Source organism: Scardinius erythrophthalmus (genome assembly GCF_964197995.2).
Source record: "Scardinius erythrophthalmus genome assembly, chromosome: 14".
Classification (NCBI taxonomy): Eukaryota; Metazoa; Chordata; class Actinopteri; order Cypriniformes; family Leuciscidae; genus Scardinius; species Scardinius erythrophthalmus.
The window spans coordinates 18,677,571-18,697,083 of record NC_138234.1 but is presented as its reverse complement, the minus strand read 5'-3'; the positions used below and the strand labels follow the sequence as shown (position 1 = coordinate 18,697,083).

The 19,513-nt window shown below is 36.6% G+C and overlaps 1 protein-coding gene across 1 annotated transcript in view; it reads left to right on the top strand.

Moving 5' to 3' along the window:
• Positions 1-12,033: 12,033 nt before the first annotated feature.
• ahr2 (aryl hydrocarbon receptor 2) overlaps positions 12,034-19,513 on the top strand; it is a 64,128-nt gene continuing 56,648 nt past the window's right edge. Inside the window, exon 1 of the mRNA XM_081385166.1 lies at positions 12,034-12,378. Within this exon, the coding sequence (XP_081241292.1) occupies positions 12,320-12,378 (59 nt within the window). The 5' untranslated portion in view covers positions 12,034-12,319. The remainder of the gene's footprint in view (positions 12,379-19,513) is intronic.

The following is a 19,513-nucleotide window of genomic DNA, read 5'->3' as shown; positions in this document are numbered from 1 at the left end:
TTTAGCTAATTAGCATGGCAAGTTAGACCTTTCTGGGCAGTGCTCAAATGTTTGATTGAGGGCCTTTAAAATCATGAAATGAACAAAAGATTTTTCCTTAGATGTTAAGTTCCTTAGGCTCCAGAGATTCATTGAGATAAATAGTAATGCTAACGCTAATGGTTAGCTTTCTCCTGGTGTTATGAGGTAAACTTCCTAAATACCTAACAAATAATTAAAGCATACTTACTATGTTCTTTGTAGATTTCTTGGACTTAAAGTTGAGCATACATAATCAAACTAGCTGTTTAATGACAGTTCAGAAATTTACTGAGGTAAATTGCTAAGTGCTAGATTTATTCCCATCTCTAATTTTCTCTTACCTTTTCTTAATGTGTCGACATGTGTTTATCTAAGAGAGATTTATTGGACTGAGCAGCGCTATCAAGCGTCTTGATCTGTGAAGCATGCGCTCTGTTGCGATTTCACCATAGAGTGCTTGGCATGACTCTGCACGCTCAAACGAGTGTTTGTATATCCAATTAAACAAGTTTATCCCTAAGATAATCCCATTAATTTGACTAAAATGGCGAGGAAAGCAATGAGATATCAAAACTATGTTGATAACCCTCAAACTACATGAAAAAAACAATGTTTTTCTTTAATTGCTAAATGCCAGTATGATTGACAGTTGCTTACAAAGTGATACTTGTTCCTGTAAAGAAAACAGGCGTCAAGTTTTCTTTACGCACTTCTACAGACTGCCAAGTTTTACCTGACACAACTTTAGACCAAGACAACTCAAACAATTGTGTAAATATTACTCAAAATCGCCCACAGGGTTTATCTTAGAGCTGGTTAAAGCCTTTATTGTCCTTCCTACAACAAAAGTGTGTTTTGTTCATGTGGCCACTTGGCATTTGAAGAAACATAAATCACAGAAATGCGCATATAAGTGATTTACGGCTTAAACTGTGATCCATAATAACACATATGTGCACTTTACATAAAAGCCACCATATATCTACGTCACTCTAAGCACTGTTGTCTGACGTTAAACCTTTAAGTTAACTCCTAAAAGTGTTGGAAGTTCTGACTTCCGCTCTTTGTGCAAAATAAACCTGTAATTTGTTGTGAATTTCTGAATAGCATCCCAATTGTAAACATTTTACTGTGAGTAAAAATCGCCTCGGCGTGCCTTCTGCAGAATTTGGGACAATCTGGAGCTGCGGTTTGAAAGTGAAAACATGCACCACGGTTTCACACAGTGTGGTCAGATATACACACGTTCTCCTTTTTTACAGTTGTGAAGGCTGTAATTCGTAGTAGTTTTAATATGGCACATGTGGTGGGGTATAAAAGTGTGGTGCTCCTTAAAAGAAGACTGTGTTTGCATTCTTTTACATGTGCGATGAAATTTGTACAATCACACGCAATAATTAATTTTACATAATATATACATATGTATATACAGTTGTCACATGTAGATGAGCACACACAAATCAGAATTAATATTAAAAGTCTTTTTAATAATCCAGGAGAATATGCAGGAGCAAATTAACAGGCAACTACACAATAACATAAAAGCACGATAACCGACCAAGGATTTATCCAAACAAGGAGTTTAAATACCAAGCGAACATATTGACAGACAGCTGCAAATCATACGTAACCATAGGAACCAATGAAGATATAATCAGTAACATAGGAAACCGAGACTAAACAGCAGGGAAACAGGAACTAAGGGAAACAAAACAGAGTCCATAACCGTGACAGTAGTGTTTTGTGTATTGCATTTGTGTTAGATGCGATTAATCGATTTGATATCAGTAATAGTAGCGCTGTCAAATTGATTAACCTACATAATGAGTTATGTAAATGAATTATATATTAGCGATTAACCTACATAACCTTTTCATAAACGTTTGTATATACTGTATATGTATGGGTATGTATATATATATATATATATATATATATATATATATATATATTACACAAATCTAAACAATCCATTACAAATAAATATATTTTAAAATTATTCAAATTTATTAGAATAAAATGTAGATTTTTTAAAACATCTAAACATCTGTAAAATAATATAACACAAACGCAAAGCTATTTAGATTTGGAGTAACAAGTCACACAAGTTTGGAAGAACACGAGGCAAGTAAATAAATTAGCATTTTTTGGGTGAGCTTTGGAAACCGTCACACCACAACAACAAGAACCCAAAACTCATTTCGATCTTTGCAGCACATGCCAGACTTCATTGCCAGATCTGCTGGACTTAATGGCAACAGTTATTAACCGTTTTTAATGTCTTTCTTGCCCTAACAAAAAGTCATTTGAGCAGAATCAGGAGGGTGGTACATCATAAACAGCAATTTAACTGGTTGCTGGTTTTGTTTGTAATTAAACAAAACTGCCTCTATGGTAACACAAGACTACATTTCCTTTCAGAAACTGCAAATATTTTCCCCATGCTTTCCAAATGGCCGCTCATTGGGAGCCACTGTTGTAAACGTACCTTGTTTGGCAAGCATCCGCCAGCCAAATGTTTCCTGGTAGACGAGCCTTGTGGTGTAAAAACGGCATTTTGCCAAATCAGCCAGGCGGAACGGAAAAGCCTTAAGGTTTGTTTTAGCTCTCAATTAAACAAGGTGTCCTTCTTATTAGTCAGCTTTGTAAATGCATTGGGCAGCAGATCTGATTATAATTAAAAACTGCTGTAATTACAAAGAAAGTTTACATCATGCCATAAAACTGCACGGTCTACACTATTTAAAGTTTCTGTAAATGTAATAGTACCTATTACTTCAACTCTCACACTGGGGCCCCGAGGTGCACGGGTTAGTTAACGCCAAGTTTATTTATAAAAACACAGAAATTCCCACAGGTTCGATTTTTCCATATAGGTTCAGGATTTCAAAGATCAGCAAGGTTTGTATTAAATGCAAAATTAATTATACAAGGCAATGTTCAGTTTCTGGTATGTTTTCATTTCTTTTAAAATCTTGGCAGAGTTGACTGCTATAGAACCAAATGAGTTTTCCACTTTTAAGCCATCAAAACAAAAATAGCAAATTAGCTTTCTAGCCAGTGGTTCAAAAGGTACTTTGTTGTTGTTGGTTTTTTCCGCTGAACCAGCCCTGAAATGCAAACTTCACAGATGCTACGAATCATCTAAAACATTTTGAATCTAAACACTTGAAAGTATGCTATTAAAAGTAAGCAGCAAATACTTGTGCTTTTGACTTCTTCTTAGATCTGTGTTTATCTAAGTTGCAGAGGGATGGCGGGCGGGCTTATTTGTCAATTTATGCTAGATTGTTATTAGCATAATCTGAACTCTCTTTTATCAACATCATTCGCTACTTGCATTTCAGAAGATAGCAAATTGAGGCTAGTAAGGTGTAACTAATTTAAAATGTGATACATAATGTACTGGACGTAAGCAACTGATTTGAGATTGAAAGGGTTGAATGTTTATATAACCGTCTGATAGGAGCATTTTGCTAATGATGAGTCTGTATATATGTTCTCATGCTATCGCCGCTGTAAATAGACCATAAGTCTTTTCTCAGGGTTGGTTTCACTGGCCCGGCTTATTTAAAGGTGACTCACTGGCGTGTGACCGATGCTTTTGTGATGTTGTCCAAGGGTGTGTGTTTGTGTATTTATGTGAATGCCCATGAGTCTGTGTTTGTGTGTATATGTGTGTTTGCAGGGCAACCAAATCACGGCCTGAATGTCAATGTTAAACCTTGGGAGGAGAAACACCTTGCGAAGATGGATAAATGTTTGAGGTGAAGTTTTGATGCAGATGCGCATACTGTATGAGATGTATTTTTTCTAAAAATGTATTCTTCGTAACTGCACAAATTAAATCGTCATGTTAAATCAAGGTATACCAAAACAATACTCTGTTTACTGTGACTAAAGGCCCACTAAAGTCACACCAAGGACGATATCAATGTTAAATAATCGTTCTAATTTTATGAGAATAGGTAAGTCCACACCACAACTTTAACGATAACGACAAAGAGAAACAATATCGTTGGAATCACTTTTAGAATTTTTTCAGCTGATAAAAACATTGACAGCCAATCAGAATCCATCCTGTTTTAAAGAGCTTAAACATTACAGTGGCAGAGGACATAATGTAACTACTGCATGAACTTATAATAAACAGAATCTTATTGTGCATTGGTGTGGATTTTATTATAGTTATCATTATAGTTATTGTCAATATAAAAATCTTTTTTGGTAAGATTACTAGTAATCAAACTAAAAAACACCCTTCGCACACCTGGGCGACAATGGGCAGGTGCGTACAACAGTCAGCGATGGAAAACTATATTTTTTATACCTTTTACGTATTCCTTTCAAAAAACTGGTACTGTACCACAAATTTTTTTTTGTTGTTAATATCATACAAATTATTTTTATGTTTTCTTAAAGTTGCATTTTTTGGTATCCATTTTTATGCAAGAACATAAAAAATCAGCTTTTTTGACAAATATGTTCCCTCGCAATTAACTTGCAATTTTTCGTTTAAACCACAGATGTCGATAGAGAGCCCGCAATTGACTGCATCTGAATTGACTGCATTGACTGCATCTGAAATCGCATACTTCCCTACTGTATAGTAGGCACACACAAAAAAAAAAACAGTATGTGACAAAAGAAGCATATGTCTGAATTCACAGTAGAAATCGTAGGCAAAAATTCCCCGGATGAACTACTTTCGGTGAGATTCTGAAGTGTGCCTTCAAAGGACACTTTACTATCCCATGGGGCCACAGGAGGGGATTTTTGAATGGCAGTGAAGCGATGTAACTGACACTGGTAGGTCACATGATAATGACAGCATGGCGAATGTACAGGGTGGGCCATTTATATGGATACACCGTAATAACATGGGAATAGTTGATGATATTAAAGTCCTGCCATTTAGAAGTCGGCCATCTTGGATACAACTTTTGTTTTTTCAATAGGAAGAGGGCCATGTGACACATCAAACTTATTGGTAATGTCACAAGAAAAACAATGGTGTGCTAGGTTTCAACGTAACTTTATTCGTTCATGAGTTATTTACAAGTTTCTGACCACTTATAAAATGTTTTCAATGTGCTGCCCATTGTGTTGGATTGTCAATGCAACCCTGTTCTCCCACTCTTCACACACTGAATGGCCCCCAAGGTCTCCCGATCTGACCCCCTTAGACTTTTATCTTTGGGGTCATCTGAAGGCAATTGTCTATGGTGTGAAGATACGAGATGTGCAGCACCTGAAACTACGGATACTGGATGCCTGTGCTGGCATTTCTCCTGCGGTGTTGCTATCAGTGTGTGAAGAGTGGGAGAACAGGGTTGCATTGACAATCCAACACAATGGGCAGCACATTGAACACATTTTATAAGTGGTCATAAACTTGTAAATAACTCATGAACGAATAAAGTTACGTTGAAACCAAGCACACCATTGTTTTTCTTGTGACATTACCAATAAGTTTGATGTGTCACATGGCCCTCTTCCTATTGAAAAAAACAAAAGTTGTATCCAAGATGGCCGACTTCTAAATGGCCACCATGGTCACCACCCATCTTGAGGAGTTTGCCCCCTCACATATACTAATGTGCCACAAACAGGACTTTAATATCACCAACCATTCCCATGTTATTACGGTGTATCCATATAAATGGCCCACCCTGTAGTACATACGGATTATGTTCATACTACACACATTGGCTACGTTTACGTGCAACCAAATAATCCATTAGTAATCGGATTGACGGCTCAATCGGACTGAAAAGCCGGAAAAGGGGAATGACATGCGTTGCTAGGGTGTCAAAAGAGCCCATACATGCCTAAGTTTAATACTTGGGTCTGTAGATTGTTCCAATCAATAACTCTTAGAATGGGCAGAAACTTTAATTACCATAGCAAATATTGTGATATTTTTTGACATTCTTACAAAAAAAAAATCCTAAGAGATTAATTTCAATGACTAAATTACTTTAATTTAAATAAATTAAATCTACTATTTAATTCATTCAATGGGCTGTATTTAACATGATCATAAAAGTAACCTTCTGAACGTTTGAATATGTCCATCATTCCTGATAATCACCCACCGTCTAAAGATTTATCCTTGGTTAATTTCAGCCACTATTTTCCCTCTCACTGCATGACTGGACTTTCAAACACCACGCTGACAAATCGCCGCAGAGTAAACTGTGTACGGAGGTCCGATGCGGCTCCTTATGGAACAGAAAACAGCTTTGTCATTCAGTGCGAACATGCAGAAACCTCATGAACCTAATGAGCAACACTGCCTGGAAACCTCCCACGCGCGCTGGCAAAGAGCTGTCGTGCTGCTCCACTGTTTTCTTGAGGAAACATTGAAATGGGGCTAAATAAATATTTACACAAAAGTGGCACATTGGGATTTAATTCCCATATTAGCTGACAAAAACACTCACGATTAATTTATACAACCAGCTAGGTTTTAGTAATGCTTGTCTATGCTGAACTCGCGATCATCATGATTGCTAGGGGAATGCTAAACGTGTTCAAACAAAGAGGTTTTAGCATGTTTCTAGGTGATTTCTAGGTGTGTATGGTTGCTAATATGTTGCTATGAGGTTTCTAATGTATTCTGAGAGGTGTTTGTTTGTTGCTCTGGTGTTCTGGGTGGTTTAGGCAAAGATATGTAGACTATAAGTAGGCCTAGATGCTACGTTCGACCGCTTCAGACACGGCGGCGCACCCGCCATTTTGGAACGCTCAAAGTGTTGTCACTCACAGTAAGAATAAATGTTGCCACGACATTGCAGCTTCTGATTGTGAAACCGCCGAGATTTAAATTCCCAAAGAAACGGGATAACCTTTCAAAGGTGAGAATGTGCTGGTTTGTTTTTATGTAGGCTATTAACTCAATTTACAGATTTTACTATGGTTCTTTTTAATATTTTTACTTTTACTATGGTACATTTTTAATGTTGTGTTAGCTGACGACGCATTCGTCTCGTTGTATTGTGTTAGTTTGGCAAAATCAGATATTCATACTAACTAAGGTTGCGGATGCTCAGTCAACCGGCTTTGACCGTTCCAATATGGCGGGCGGCTTACAGGTATGGTGCATTCAAGTTGAGTTGGTGAGAAACATGGCGGAATACCACAATATTTAAAAGTATTTATCAGTGATATTGTCAGGCTTTTCTATTTACAGTGAAGTAAGCTAATTGCCTACACAAAATAGGATAGCATTATAATACATCAATACAATATTTAACGATAAAATTAATTGAAAACATAAAAAAGCAAAAGACACCTGATGCACATTCCTTGTTATAAAAGGATACAACCTTGTTGTATTTTTGTATAATTAATTAAGAGAAAGTACAACACCATCTTACTCCAACGAAAGTGACTTGAAAGCACCTGCCGTCGTAAACACGGCTAGGTTTAGGACTGGAGGTTTACCAGTGTGTTACTATGAAGTTCCAGAGAGGCTATTAGCAAATTGCTATCTGGTTATATGGTTTTTAAAGTGTTGTTATGAGGTTGCTAAAGTGTTCTGAAAGGGTTTTTTTTGTTAGGTGATTTGTTATATGTGAAAGTTTGCTAATGTGTTGCTATTAAGTTTCTAATGTGTTCCGAGAGGTTTTTAATCATGTGGCTATGTGGTTGCTACCGGTGGTTTTGGTGTGGATGCTTTTTTAATGTGTTGCTATGAGGTTGCTATTGTGTTCTAGGAGGTTTTCAGCATGTTGCTAAGGTGTTCTAGGTGGTTGCTAGGCCATTTCTTAGGGTTTCTCTGATTTCTCTGGTTCCTAGATATGGCTTGGGTCCCTCCTTCAATGCCAGGGATTTTTGGGGGGTTTTATTGTTTACCAGACCGATTGATTTGTAAAAGTTACTCTCCTTAATAATGAGCAATAAACATAGTGTTTTTTAAATTTGGTCATTTTCCGAGAGACACATTTATGCCTTTGCTTATACATTCTTGGTCCATGTTCAAAAAGTATCAGGCCGTGATTGCAGGGTTTTTTTTTCTGTTAAATTATTGAAAATACGGGCATTGTTTTACTTTGAAAATATGCCAAATATTCTCTCTCTCTCTGTGTGTGTGTTTAGATAAGTCTGTATGCATTTCCTGTTTTTTTGGTTGTAAAACGTTGGGCTAAAAGACAATACCAGAGGTGAAGATATAGAAACCTGATAGAGCGTGACTGTAGACACTATTACTGACACGTCCGCAAACACACACACACACACACACACACACACACACACACACACACACACACACACACACACACACACTGAGAGAGGTATTAGGAAAGCAAGGAAATCAAATGTGGGAAAGCAGGCCTGAGGCACATCTTATCTACTTACCTAAACTGACAGATTATAGCTGTGTGCATTGAACTTTACAGATGAAGTTTATAAACCTGGACCGTATGAGGTCTAATTTAACAATTTAAGTTCAGCCTATTTAAAGCTTTTTAGTGGTGTGAACTGAGTGAACTTTGATTCGTAGCTCATCCTTTACGTTCGTGCTACAAACAGATGAGTGATACCTCAAATCACCCTGTTTGTTATAGAGAGAGGTGTGGCTACTTTTCTAAGTGATTAAATTACGGCTTTTGTCCAAGTGGACTATAAAACAGGGTGAAAAAAAATATATCTCCTAGACTTACTTTGATGAAAGGACCTGAGCCAGCTGCATAGCAACACCCTGGCAACCACCAGAACGCCCTAGAATAGTTGAGGCAAGGTAAGAACCACTCACATTTTCTACAGAAAATGTTAAAATCATTATTATCATAAATAAATACACTCACCTAAAGGATTATTAGGAACACCTGTTCAATTTCTCATTAATGCAATTATCTAATCAACCAATCACATGGCAGTTGCTTCAATGCATTTAGGGGAGTGGTCCTGGTCAAGACAATCTCCTGAACTCCAAACTGAATGTCAGAATGGGAGAAAGGTGATTTAAGCAATTTTGAGAGTGGCATGGTTGTTGGTGCCAGACGGGCCGGTCTGAGTATTTCACAATCTGCTCAGTTACTGGGATTTTCACGCACAACCATTTCTAGGGTTTACAAAGAATGGTATGAAAAGGGAAAAACATCCAGTATGCGGCAGTCCTGTGGGCGAAAATGCCTTGTTGATGCTAGAGGTCAGAGGAGAATGGGCCGACTGATTCAAGCTGATAGAAGAGCAACTTTGACTGAAATAACCACTCGTTACAACCGAGGTATGCAGCAAAGCATTTGTGAAGCCACAACACGCACAACCTTGAGGCGGATGGGCTACAACAGCAGAAGAGCCCACCGGGTACCACCCATCTCCACTACAAATAGGAAAAAGAGGCTACAATTTGCACAAGCTCACCAAAATTGGACGGTTGAAGACTGGAAAAATGTTGCCTGGTCTGATGAGTCTCGATTTCTGTTGAGACATTCAGATGGTAGAGTCAGAATTTGGCGTAAACAGAATGAGAACATGAATCCATCATGCCTTGTTACCACTGTGCAGGCTGGTGGTGGTGTAATGGTGTGGGGGATGTTTTCTTGGCACACTTTAGGCCCCTTAGTGCCAATTGGGCATCGTTTAAATGCCACGGCCTACCTGAGCATTGTTTCTGACCATGTCCATCCCTTTATGACCACCATGTACCCATCCTCTGATGGCTACTTCCAGCAGGATAATGCACCATGTCACAAAGCTCGAATCATTTCAAATTGGTTTCTTGAACATGACAATGAATTCACTGTACTAAAATGGCCCCCACAGTCACCAGATCTCAACCCAATAGAGCATCTTTGGGATGTGGTGGAACGGGAGCTTCGTGCCCTGGATGTGCATCCCACAAATCTCCATCAACTGAAAGATGCTATCCTATCAATATGGGCCAACATTTCTAAAGAATGCTTTCAGCACCTTGTTGAATCAATGCCACGTAGAATTAAGGCAGTTCTGAAGGCGAAAGGGGGTCAAACACAGTATTAGTATGGTGTTCCTAATAATCCTTTAGGTGAGTGTACATATATAATAATATAAACAATAAAATAGAAGTAAATAATTAAATTACATATTAGAAATAATTAAAGATATTATTATTTTCTGTTGATTTTGTTTATATATTTGTCCCCTCTGGACGTAGATTTAGAATGCCCCGAACAAAAACTAAACGATATATTACATAATTTGTGCCGAGGAGTATTCAATTACTAAATAAATCATCCATAGGCACATAGACATATTTTAAATGCGTATTATTGAATATTGAATATTTATTTATTTATTGATTCTTTTAAGCTATTGAACTGATGATTGTATGTCACTAACTTTGCTGTGTTATTGTTGTTGTTGTACATGTTCTGTTTTTTGTCTTATTGTTATATCATGTTTGCTGTGTTGATGTTTAATGTGGCTCCCATGAGTGCTAAACAAATTCCCCTCGGGGCAATAAAGGTTTCATTCATAAGTATTTATTTGTGTGCATACATATAATAATAATAATAATAATAATAATAATAATAATACATATTATTTATTTATTAATATATTATTTATAATGATGTAATAAAGTATTTATAAATTAAAAAGAATTATTTATAATAATATAATATTTATTATAATAGTAATAAGTCTGAAATTAACCTGAGATGAATTTTGTAAATATATTTAGAATTTTCTTTTATAATTATGTTATAAGTGTCTTGGCCTACAATCTGTTATATATATATATATATATATATATATATATATATATATATATATATATATATATATATATATATATATATATATATATATATATTATATTTACATTTATTTGCTGATTTGAATGCAAAAATGTGAACTTGCCCCAAATGACTGAAAATGTCATTTTCTGAAGTTTATATACAATATACTGTATGACCATAAACTTGGATCATTATCTTGTCATGTGAGGAACCAGGAATGGATGAAGAAAGCGTTTGTGTGACTGAATCATTCCACTAACACAGTCAGTCACATGTTATTCCTGTTCTATACAGTGAAACAACATATTTGTATCTTTCTAAATGGTGCATGATTTAATTCCAATTTAAGCATCAGGAGGGGAAGCATTGTGCCAAAATGTATTTGAACACTTTAGCTGCACTTAAAATATTTGAATGGCACTGCATTTGACAACAAAATCTGCAAACAAAAAATCCTGCTAGAGTTTTCCCAGAACTCTCCTTCTTTTTGTAATTGCTTGTAATCAACTGGTCCCAAGATGATTTTAGGGTATGTATGTATGAAGTCAGTTCCCCTCAAGTTCACACGGGTGTAGTTCATCACATTAGCTGTGGACATGATCCAGACCATTTCACAACCACACAAAAGTGTCACAATACTGTTTGTCTTCATTTTGAACAGTATATCTATAGTTTTATCATAATAAACCAACTTATTTTGTCATATAGCCTATTTTGTTTGAAAGGTGCTCTTGTACTACGGTTTAGGCTGTGTTATGTAATGCTATGGCATTCAGACATTTTAGGTGTGGCAAAGTGTGTAAATACTTGCAGGCCAACATCAACAGTAACTTCAATAACTATGGATAATAAACATATGAAAAGCAGTAAAACATAACTATTTGAGTGTTTACATTAAATTACCACTAATTAAGTTAATAGGTATACACCACTAATAGTTTGATTTTGTCTGGATTTTGTATTTTATAATACACGATTTCTTTCTGAAATAAATGTATATAAAACAATATTAACAACGATGCACACTAAACAACACTGCAACTGTACCATAGTGCAGCCGAATGAGGGTGCAATGCTGCTTGTATTTCTCCGGTCTACCTTAAGAGCGGCCCCTGTGTTTACGATTTCCTGAAGACTTTTCCAACCAATCACAAAGCGTCCAGCTTACCTGCCTATCGTTCTAACGCTTCTGGTTGGTCGACGCTCAGAACTCGCAGCCAGTCAGCTGCCTACAAGGGCTGTGTGGAGCCACTAGAGAATGACAGGTCGAAAAAAACAAAAAAGGAAGAAGGAAAATTTGTTCAGCTCACGCCATTGCCATTCGCAGTTGAGGATGAAAACTTTCGGAAACTTTTCGCGTTCATTTTAACCTGCTATTGGTGTGAAGAACTGCCGCCGACAGGAATTACATCTGGACGGGAAATATTCGCCTCTTGTTTATGCTCATGAGAGAGGATTTACCTGAATAACTCACACTTTCATCGACAGTTAAAGGAAACTGAGGGGAAACTGAGGGGATTTTACATGCTAGTCATATTTTAAACACTTCTCAGATACACCAGACAACCATGTCGGGGGGTATTGGTATCTATGCGGCCAAGAAACGGAAGAAGCCCGTTCAGAAAATGTAAGTCTTTGTGGGAACTCTCATGTTCAAGTTCAAAGCGCGCTCGCGTCTCGTGCATCAAGGTTATTGATACAATGTAGCAATAATTCGAGCGGCTATGTAATGTTTCACTACAACATTTTGACAGTAGAATGGAGTGTGTTATATTTAGCAAATTCTAGTTCAGTTAGTTAATCATACATGCATATTACATCTTAAAATTACAATTGGAATTGCTTGCGTTTCAAATAGAATATATATATATATATATATATATATATATATATATATATATATATATATATATATATATATATATATATATATATAGCCTATATGTGTGTATAGTCTATAAAGTGGCTTTTTTCATTTCCCTGGGGTGATTTCAAACTTTTTAATGAATCTCAGTACAGTTTAATTAAAACAAGAAACAAACATAGAACAAATACAATTGAAACCTTAAACTTAAATTTCTGCTTAGTAAAATAAGTGTAGTGTCAAAGTCACAACTAGTTTGTTTACTGCCACTTTGAATTGAATTGAAGACTTTGGAGTCATAAAATTGAGTACAAATGACAATTATTGCGCAAAGTTTTGATGGCTGTATACGAAGTTGTATAATGATGAAAACATATAGCGTCTATTGCATCGCAAACAAAAGAGAGTCTGAATTTGACCCAGTTCTGTATGGGTCGGGGCACCTTAAGATTCGGGCTTGGTGCGTATAGTTCTGGGTCTGGCATGGAAATTGTACTCTTGTATTAATCATAATCAAGTTGAGAGTTGGCGGCGCTCTCACGCGATGCTTACACGAGGGAGGGGTGAGCCGGGGGGAGTATGTTATTGTAATCTGATATAGTCTTTTTTCACATCATGAGAACACAGATTTTTTTTTTTCCCTTTTTGCTTTTTCTTCGCTCGCTCCCCCTCCTCAAATTAACATATTTTTAAGTCACGCAAACTCTTACGCAACTGTGGTAGAACTGGCTGGAAATCCAAAGCACGCCTTTGAGCTGTTGAAGGAGCTTGCAGATGCTTTAATTTCATGATTTTGCAGATAGTTTGATAGGACAAAAATGGAATTGCCTTAGACAATGACTTTATAGGATCGGGAATATGCTTAATGCATCTGATTTAGTTCTGTGCATAACTTCTGTTGCAGGGTATAATGCTATTTGTATCACTTCTTAGACAATAACTTTCCTTTTCTTTATCTAGAGCTTTAAAGCACACTTCTCACTTTACATTTACAGTGTTCATGTTACACATATTTCATGCAAATGTAATAGATTACAATAGCAGGGTTGCTAACAAAATGTGTTTACAAGCATATCCACAAAAGAGTTTCATATTAAGTGCACTGTAAAAATGTGATCAGTTGACTTAAATGGATAGTTCACCCAAATTGAATGGGTGAATAAAATTGGAGGTATATTAAAACATTTCCTGGCTCTTCCATGCTTGATAATGGCAGTGAATGGCTGTTTGACTTTGGAAGTCCATTAAAGCGCATATATTCATGATTAAAGTGCTCGACACGGCTCTGCAGGGGTTAATAAAGGTCTTCTGAAGTGAAGAGATGCATTCGTGTAAGAAAAATAGCCATATTTAAAACCCTTCTTTTTTTTAAAACGACGGTTGGCATCCATCTTATTGGTGCATTACCGCCACCATCTGTTCCGGAGTGTGGATCAACCAGTAAGTATCTAATTCTACAATGAGTTGGGATAGAGGTTGAAAAAAAAAAAAAAGAAAAAGAAATAGTAATAAGTAAAAAAAAAAAAAAAAAAACTTAAAAGAGCAACCCTTAAACATGACATGCACAACGTAATGACGAACGTGGTTGCCCAGCCCTGTTTGTTTGAACTGCGAGAGGCGTCATCATTACGTTGTGCGTCAAGTTCAAGTGTTACTCTTTTGGCGTAAATCGATGCGTACGGCCGTCTGGCGGAAGCTAGTTATTTTAGTCTATAAAGTTTTAAATATGGATATTTTTCTTACACAAACGCATCGCTTCACTTCAGTAGGCCTTTATTAACCCCCGCAGAGCCGCGTCGAGCACTTTAATCATGAATAGATGCGTTTTGATGGACTTAAAGTCAAACAGACATCAAACAGCCAGGAAATTTTTTAATAGGCTATAAGTCCGATTGTATTCGTCTGAACGAAGAATGTCATATACACCTAGGATTGCTTCAGGATGAATAAATCATGGGTTAATTTTCATTTTTGGGTGAACTATCCCTTTAACTTAAAAAAGTGAGGAAACCCGTTAAAAAATTAAGTAAATAATCTTCATACGTAATTGAAAAAAATTGTGGAATTATCAAGTTCACATAACTTAATTTTGTCAGTGTATTATACAGTTTATTACTAGTCTTATTACTAACTAGTCAAATCAAGCATGTTATTAAATATGGGTTGTAACCAAAGTTTTTTTTTAATGACTAATTTAGACAGAAAGGTGGCCTGGCTGATATAATGTTAAAATGCAGTTAAAAGTATATCAATAATTCATCAATATCAGGGTACACATATTTATATCACAACAACTAGTAATATTTGTGTCTTTTTTATTAAAATATCTATGTTGTTTTATTATTAATAATATTCTTATTATTATTGTCAAATTTTAACAAAATAAAACCGTTATAAAAATAGTTCTGCATATCTGTTTTCAACATGTTTAAAACATTTCGATATTGCTCTAAAATAATGTCACCATACATATTCAATTTATTGACCTCAGAGATGTACGCAAAATAGCTTAAGTCAAAACTTACCCTTATTTTACGCAATGTTTACACAAAATTCACAAAAAAAATGCTGTGTGTTGGTCACACTAATAAAAGTAAGTGTCAGATCAGGTCAGAGAGGCACTTTAAAGTAACAACATTTTTACAGTATACAGTACTAAAGTTATTCTGTTACATAAACACTAATGTAAGGCGTGACTGTTTATTTTCAACTGTTTTGTTATTAGTTTAAATGACTCTTGCTGATTTATTTCACTTAAGTTGATGGATAGGAGGGATTTGTCTGAGAATTTATGCTTGTTGATGTGCACCCAATGTATTTGGCCTGCAAACACACGCATAAAAAGGCAGTGGCACATAGAGCCCCATACCTGTTGACAGCACCGTCAAGCCCACCCACCGGGTTATGTGTTATTACGCCCATCTTTGGCGCAAGGGATGGAACGACCTTTGCATGGTATGTCCACGCTTCAGAATAGCTGCTTACTGGAGCTGGAACTGCAGTGTGCTGATAGACGTTAAAACAAGCCAGTAGGGTGGCGAGGTGCTGGAGCGACCAAAGGCTGCATCTGACACAAAGAAGGTATTGAGAGGGAGTGTAACCAGACTCCTAGCTTCACACCGCCGTTGCTTGAAGTTGGAATGCTGTAGAACAGTAGAACCTCGCTCTCTCTTTCTCTCTCCCTAAAGAACCATGTCAAGATTTCCTCACTTCTAATCTATGCGAAAACAAAAACATAGGCGCAAGTAATGAACCGGCTAACCTCACCCTTCTGCTGAAATCTTCAGCTGGAAGTTTTCAGCATCTCACGGCAGGTTGAGAAAGACATTGAAATTGTTAGGAAAAGTTATGCAGCCTTGCTGAATAAAATGTATTTCTTAATAGAAAAAAAAATTCCAAGCCCCAAAATCTAGTCTAAAACTAACAGTTTAATATAAAAAACTTAAGAGCAAGTAATGAACTGGCTAACCTCACCCTACATCTTTCAGCCTCTCGCGGTGCATTAAGAAAGTCAGCATGGCATTGAAATTGTTAGGAAAAGTAATGCAGCAAGTACCGGCATGTAACAAATTGAAAGTTCCTTCAAGTTCAAAATGCAAGGTGATTTGACCTGATTTTTGTGTTAATAAGCAGATGGACCAACCTGAATACATGCTCTTAAAAATAAAGGTTCTTTAGTGGCATTTTAAGAATGTTTTGCCTTTTTTCCACACAATGAAAGTAAATGGGGTCCAAAACAACATTACACCCCACTGACTTTCATTTGTATGGACAAAAAAAGTGAAACATTCTTCAAAATATCTTCATTTTTAGTTTATGTTGCATGGCAAGAAACATAATTTTGAAAACATCTTTTGTTTCGAGTCATCCGAGTAAGTAAACGGTGACAGAATGATTTTTTTTGTAGAATTATCCCATTTATGGTGTTTTAATTGCCCAAATATTGTAGTTGAATTTATTGGCTTGAGCGCAACCCGTTTAAAAAATGGACCTAAACTCTGCAGTCATTAGGGCCGTCAATTTGAATTGTTGAATAGAATTCTGTAAATGAAGATCAGCTGGTTTGTTAATTGCTCACATGATGGTCCCGCCTCCAGTCGTGATGTAAGGCAGTTTGCACCCTGACAAAGTGCCTTAGAAAAGGCACGTTTACTGTGTTGTGTACTGAGATGAGATGGGTATTTCTGGCTCAGAGGCTCGGGTACGTTGATACTGAGCTTTGATGTGTACTAAAAGAAATTTGGGTCAACACCAGTGCAGAAAGTCCCTCCCTCACAGACTAGAGTTTCAGCCTGTCCGTCACTTCAAATACCCACAAGTCTCGTCTCGAGGAAGGAATGAGGAACGCAGACACTCGATGCTGATGCATCTCCGCTTGGTCAGATAAAGTTTGTGACAGAACTTGAATTCGTACCTATTGACCTTAGGGCTAGATGATATAGACATGAACATTTTTTAAATCTTTTCTTAGCTGTAATTGTATAGCTGAAAATTTTATAGAACAGAATCTGCTCTTTTGAGAGTGTTCAAGTCCCCCTGTAGTTAATCGTTATATTCCTTAAAACCCATCTTTGATCACCAAAATGACACATTTAAAAAAAAAAAAATCTTGTTGAAAATAATTTCTTCATGTCTTAAAATAGCTTGAATATTACTTTACACCCTTGCTTCATTTAGTATACGCAGAGCCATGAATATGCAAATTAGTCCCGCCTCCACTCACTTACACCAGCTCAAAATACCTGATCCACTCGCTCAACTTTACTGTGGTAAACGCTACGCGATGACAAGGGAATATTGATTTAATTCAGTCATATATATTTGAACCAGAAACTAATTCAGAAGAATAAGTGGAAGAGTGAATTATACAGGCTCGACTACAAGTCGATATATCAGAATGGTAATGCGTTTTTATGTATTGCTCTCAGAACGCCCACCACACACCAGCTTATTGGTGGAGAGGAGACAGAGTGATGAAGCCAATCAGTGTATATGGGGATGATTAGGAGGCCATGATGGATAGAGGCCAATGGGCAAATTTGGCCAGGATGCCGGGGTTACACCCCTACTCTTTTTCGAAGGACATCCTGGGATTTTTAATGGCCACAGACAGTCAGGACCTTGGTTTAACGTCTCATCCGAAGGACGGTGCTTTTTGACAGAATAGTGTCCCTGTCACTATACTGGGGTGTTAGGACCAACACAGACCACAGAGTGAGACACAGGCTGGTCCAGAATGTAGCTGTCAGATTTCCACAGAAAACCAGTAAAAGGCTCTTAATCAAGTCAAGTCAGGTCACCTTTATTTATATAGCACTTTTTACAATACAGATTGTTTCAAAGCAGCTTTACAGTGATAACAGGAAAATAATGCAACAAAGTTTGTTTCTGCTGTACAGCAGATCTAGAAGAAAATAGCGTCATAGTCCAGCTTAAGTAAGTTAAGTGATGGTTCATTTTTGTTGTAAAAAAGTTATTTTGTTCATTTATATATAATGCCGCTCTGGAGAAAACAATGAAGTGTCAATGCAGGCAGATCAAAATTAATGTTGAATATTATTGGTATTATTCACCCACTATGCCTATCCAATTTAGAATTGATTTTAAAATCCACTATTTAGATTAGCTGCTGCTTCCTTAAATCCCTCCTAGAGGATCGAGCGATCAGAGACTTCTTATAGTCCCTCACTCGAGACTGAAATGCAGAGGGAGTTGAGCTTTCTCTGTGGTTACGCCAAGGTTATGGAATAACCTTTCTTTAGAGATTAGATCGGCACCTTCTCTATTTACTTTTTAAAACTTATATTTTCTCCATTGATTTTTAGCAGATGTCATTATAGTTTATTATTTATTATTCCTGTTCAGTACTCTCTACTCTGTCCATTAAAGGGTTTGTTCACCCAAAAATAAAAATGATCCCCTCATTTACACCCCCCTCAAGCCATCCTAGGTGTATATGGCTTTCTTCTTTAAGCCAAACTGGATTGGAGTTAAAAAATACCCTGACTCTTCCAAGCTTAATAATGGGAGTGAATCATTTTTTGTTTTTTGAAGCCCAAAAAAGCACATCCATCCATTTACTGTGGCTTTCTGTACAGCAATTTGGTCAGTCTTGTGGCTGATTTTAAATTTAGTGTATCAATAAATTAACTTGAACTTGATAAAAATAGATTTACATTTTATTATTTTATTTCGTTCTGTTCTTTTTTTTTTCGCAGCTTGATACCCAGGGGGCAAAGGGGGTTTAGCAGACATGGGCTGCTGTAAAAGGTTGTCATATAAAAATGAAATCTATGATGTCTGAGGATCACAACCTGGGTGGCCAACCCGGTCAACAAGCTGCTGGAAACTTGTAATTAGGGTCAAAACAATGTTACCTCAAATTCTGCTTTAACTCCCGGAATCACCCAAACATGCTAAAACGGTTTAATTATATTCATGAATCCTGAGCCATATCTTCCTGATACTTTATGCTAGAAACAAACTGAGCACACCTTTAGAAAGAGTGGAAGATAAGCTTTCATATGATGCCTTGATTGTACATGTAATTAGAATGTAAGAGTTAACAATGCCTCTTAATTCATAGGTAGGCAAAAAAAAAGAAAAAAATATTGAACATTCCATTTGTAATCGGTAGCATTCTTTTCCCTTTGTTGTTGTTAAAATAAACTAATTACCATGTGAAGTTAACTTTTACTGGATGAAATCATATTTTGATTTTTTTTTTACTAACCAGACAGTCCTCATGGCCCATAACACATTTAGAGGGAATTCAATGTCAAGCCTATAATAGCCTGTCAATTCAAACAAGATCCAAGAAAGAAGTTTACCAATAACTGGTGTTAATTGTATACTGCTCTGTTTCTGTATGTACAGTATATCGTTTGCATATTTATGC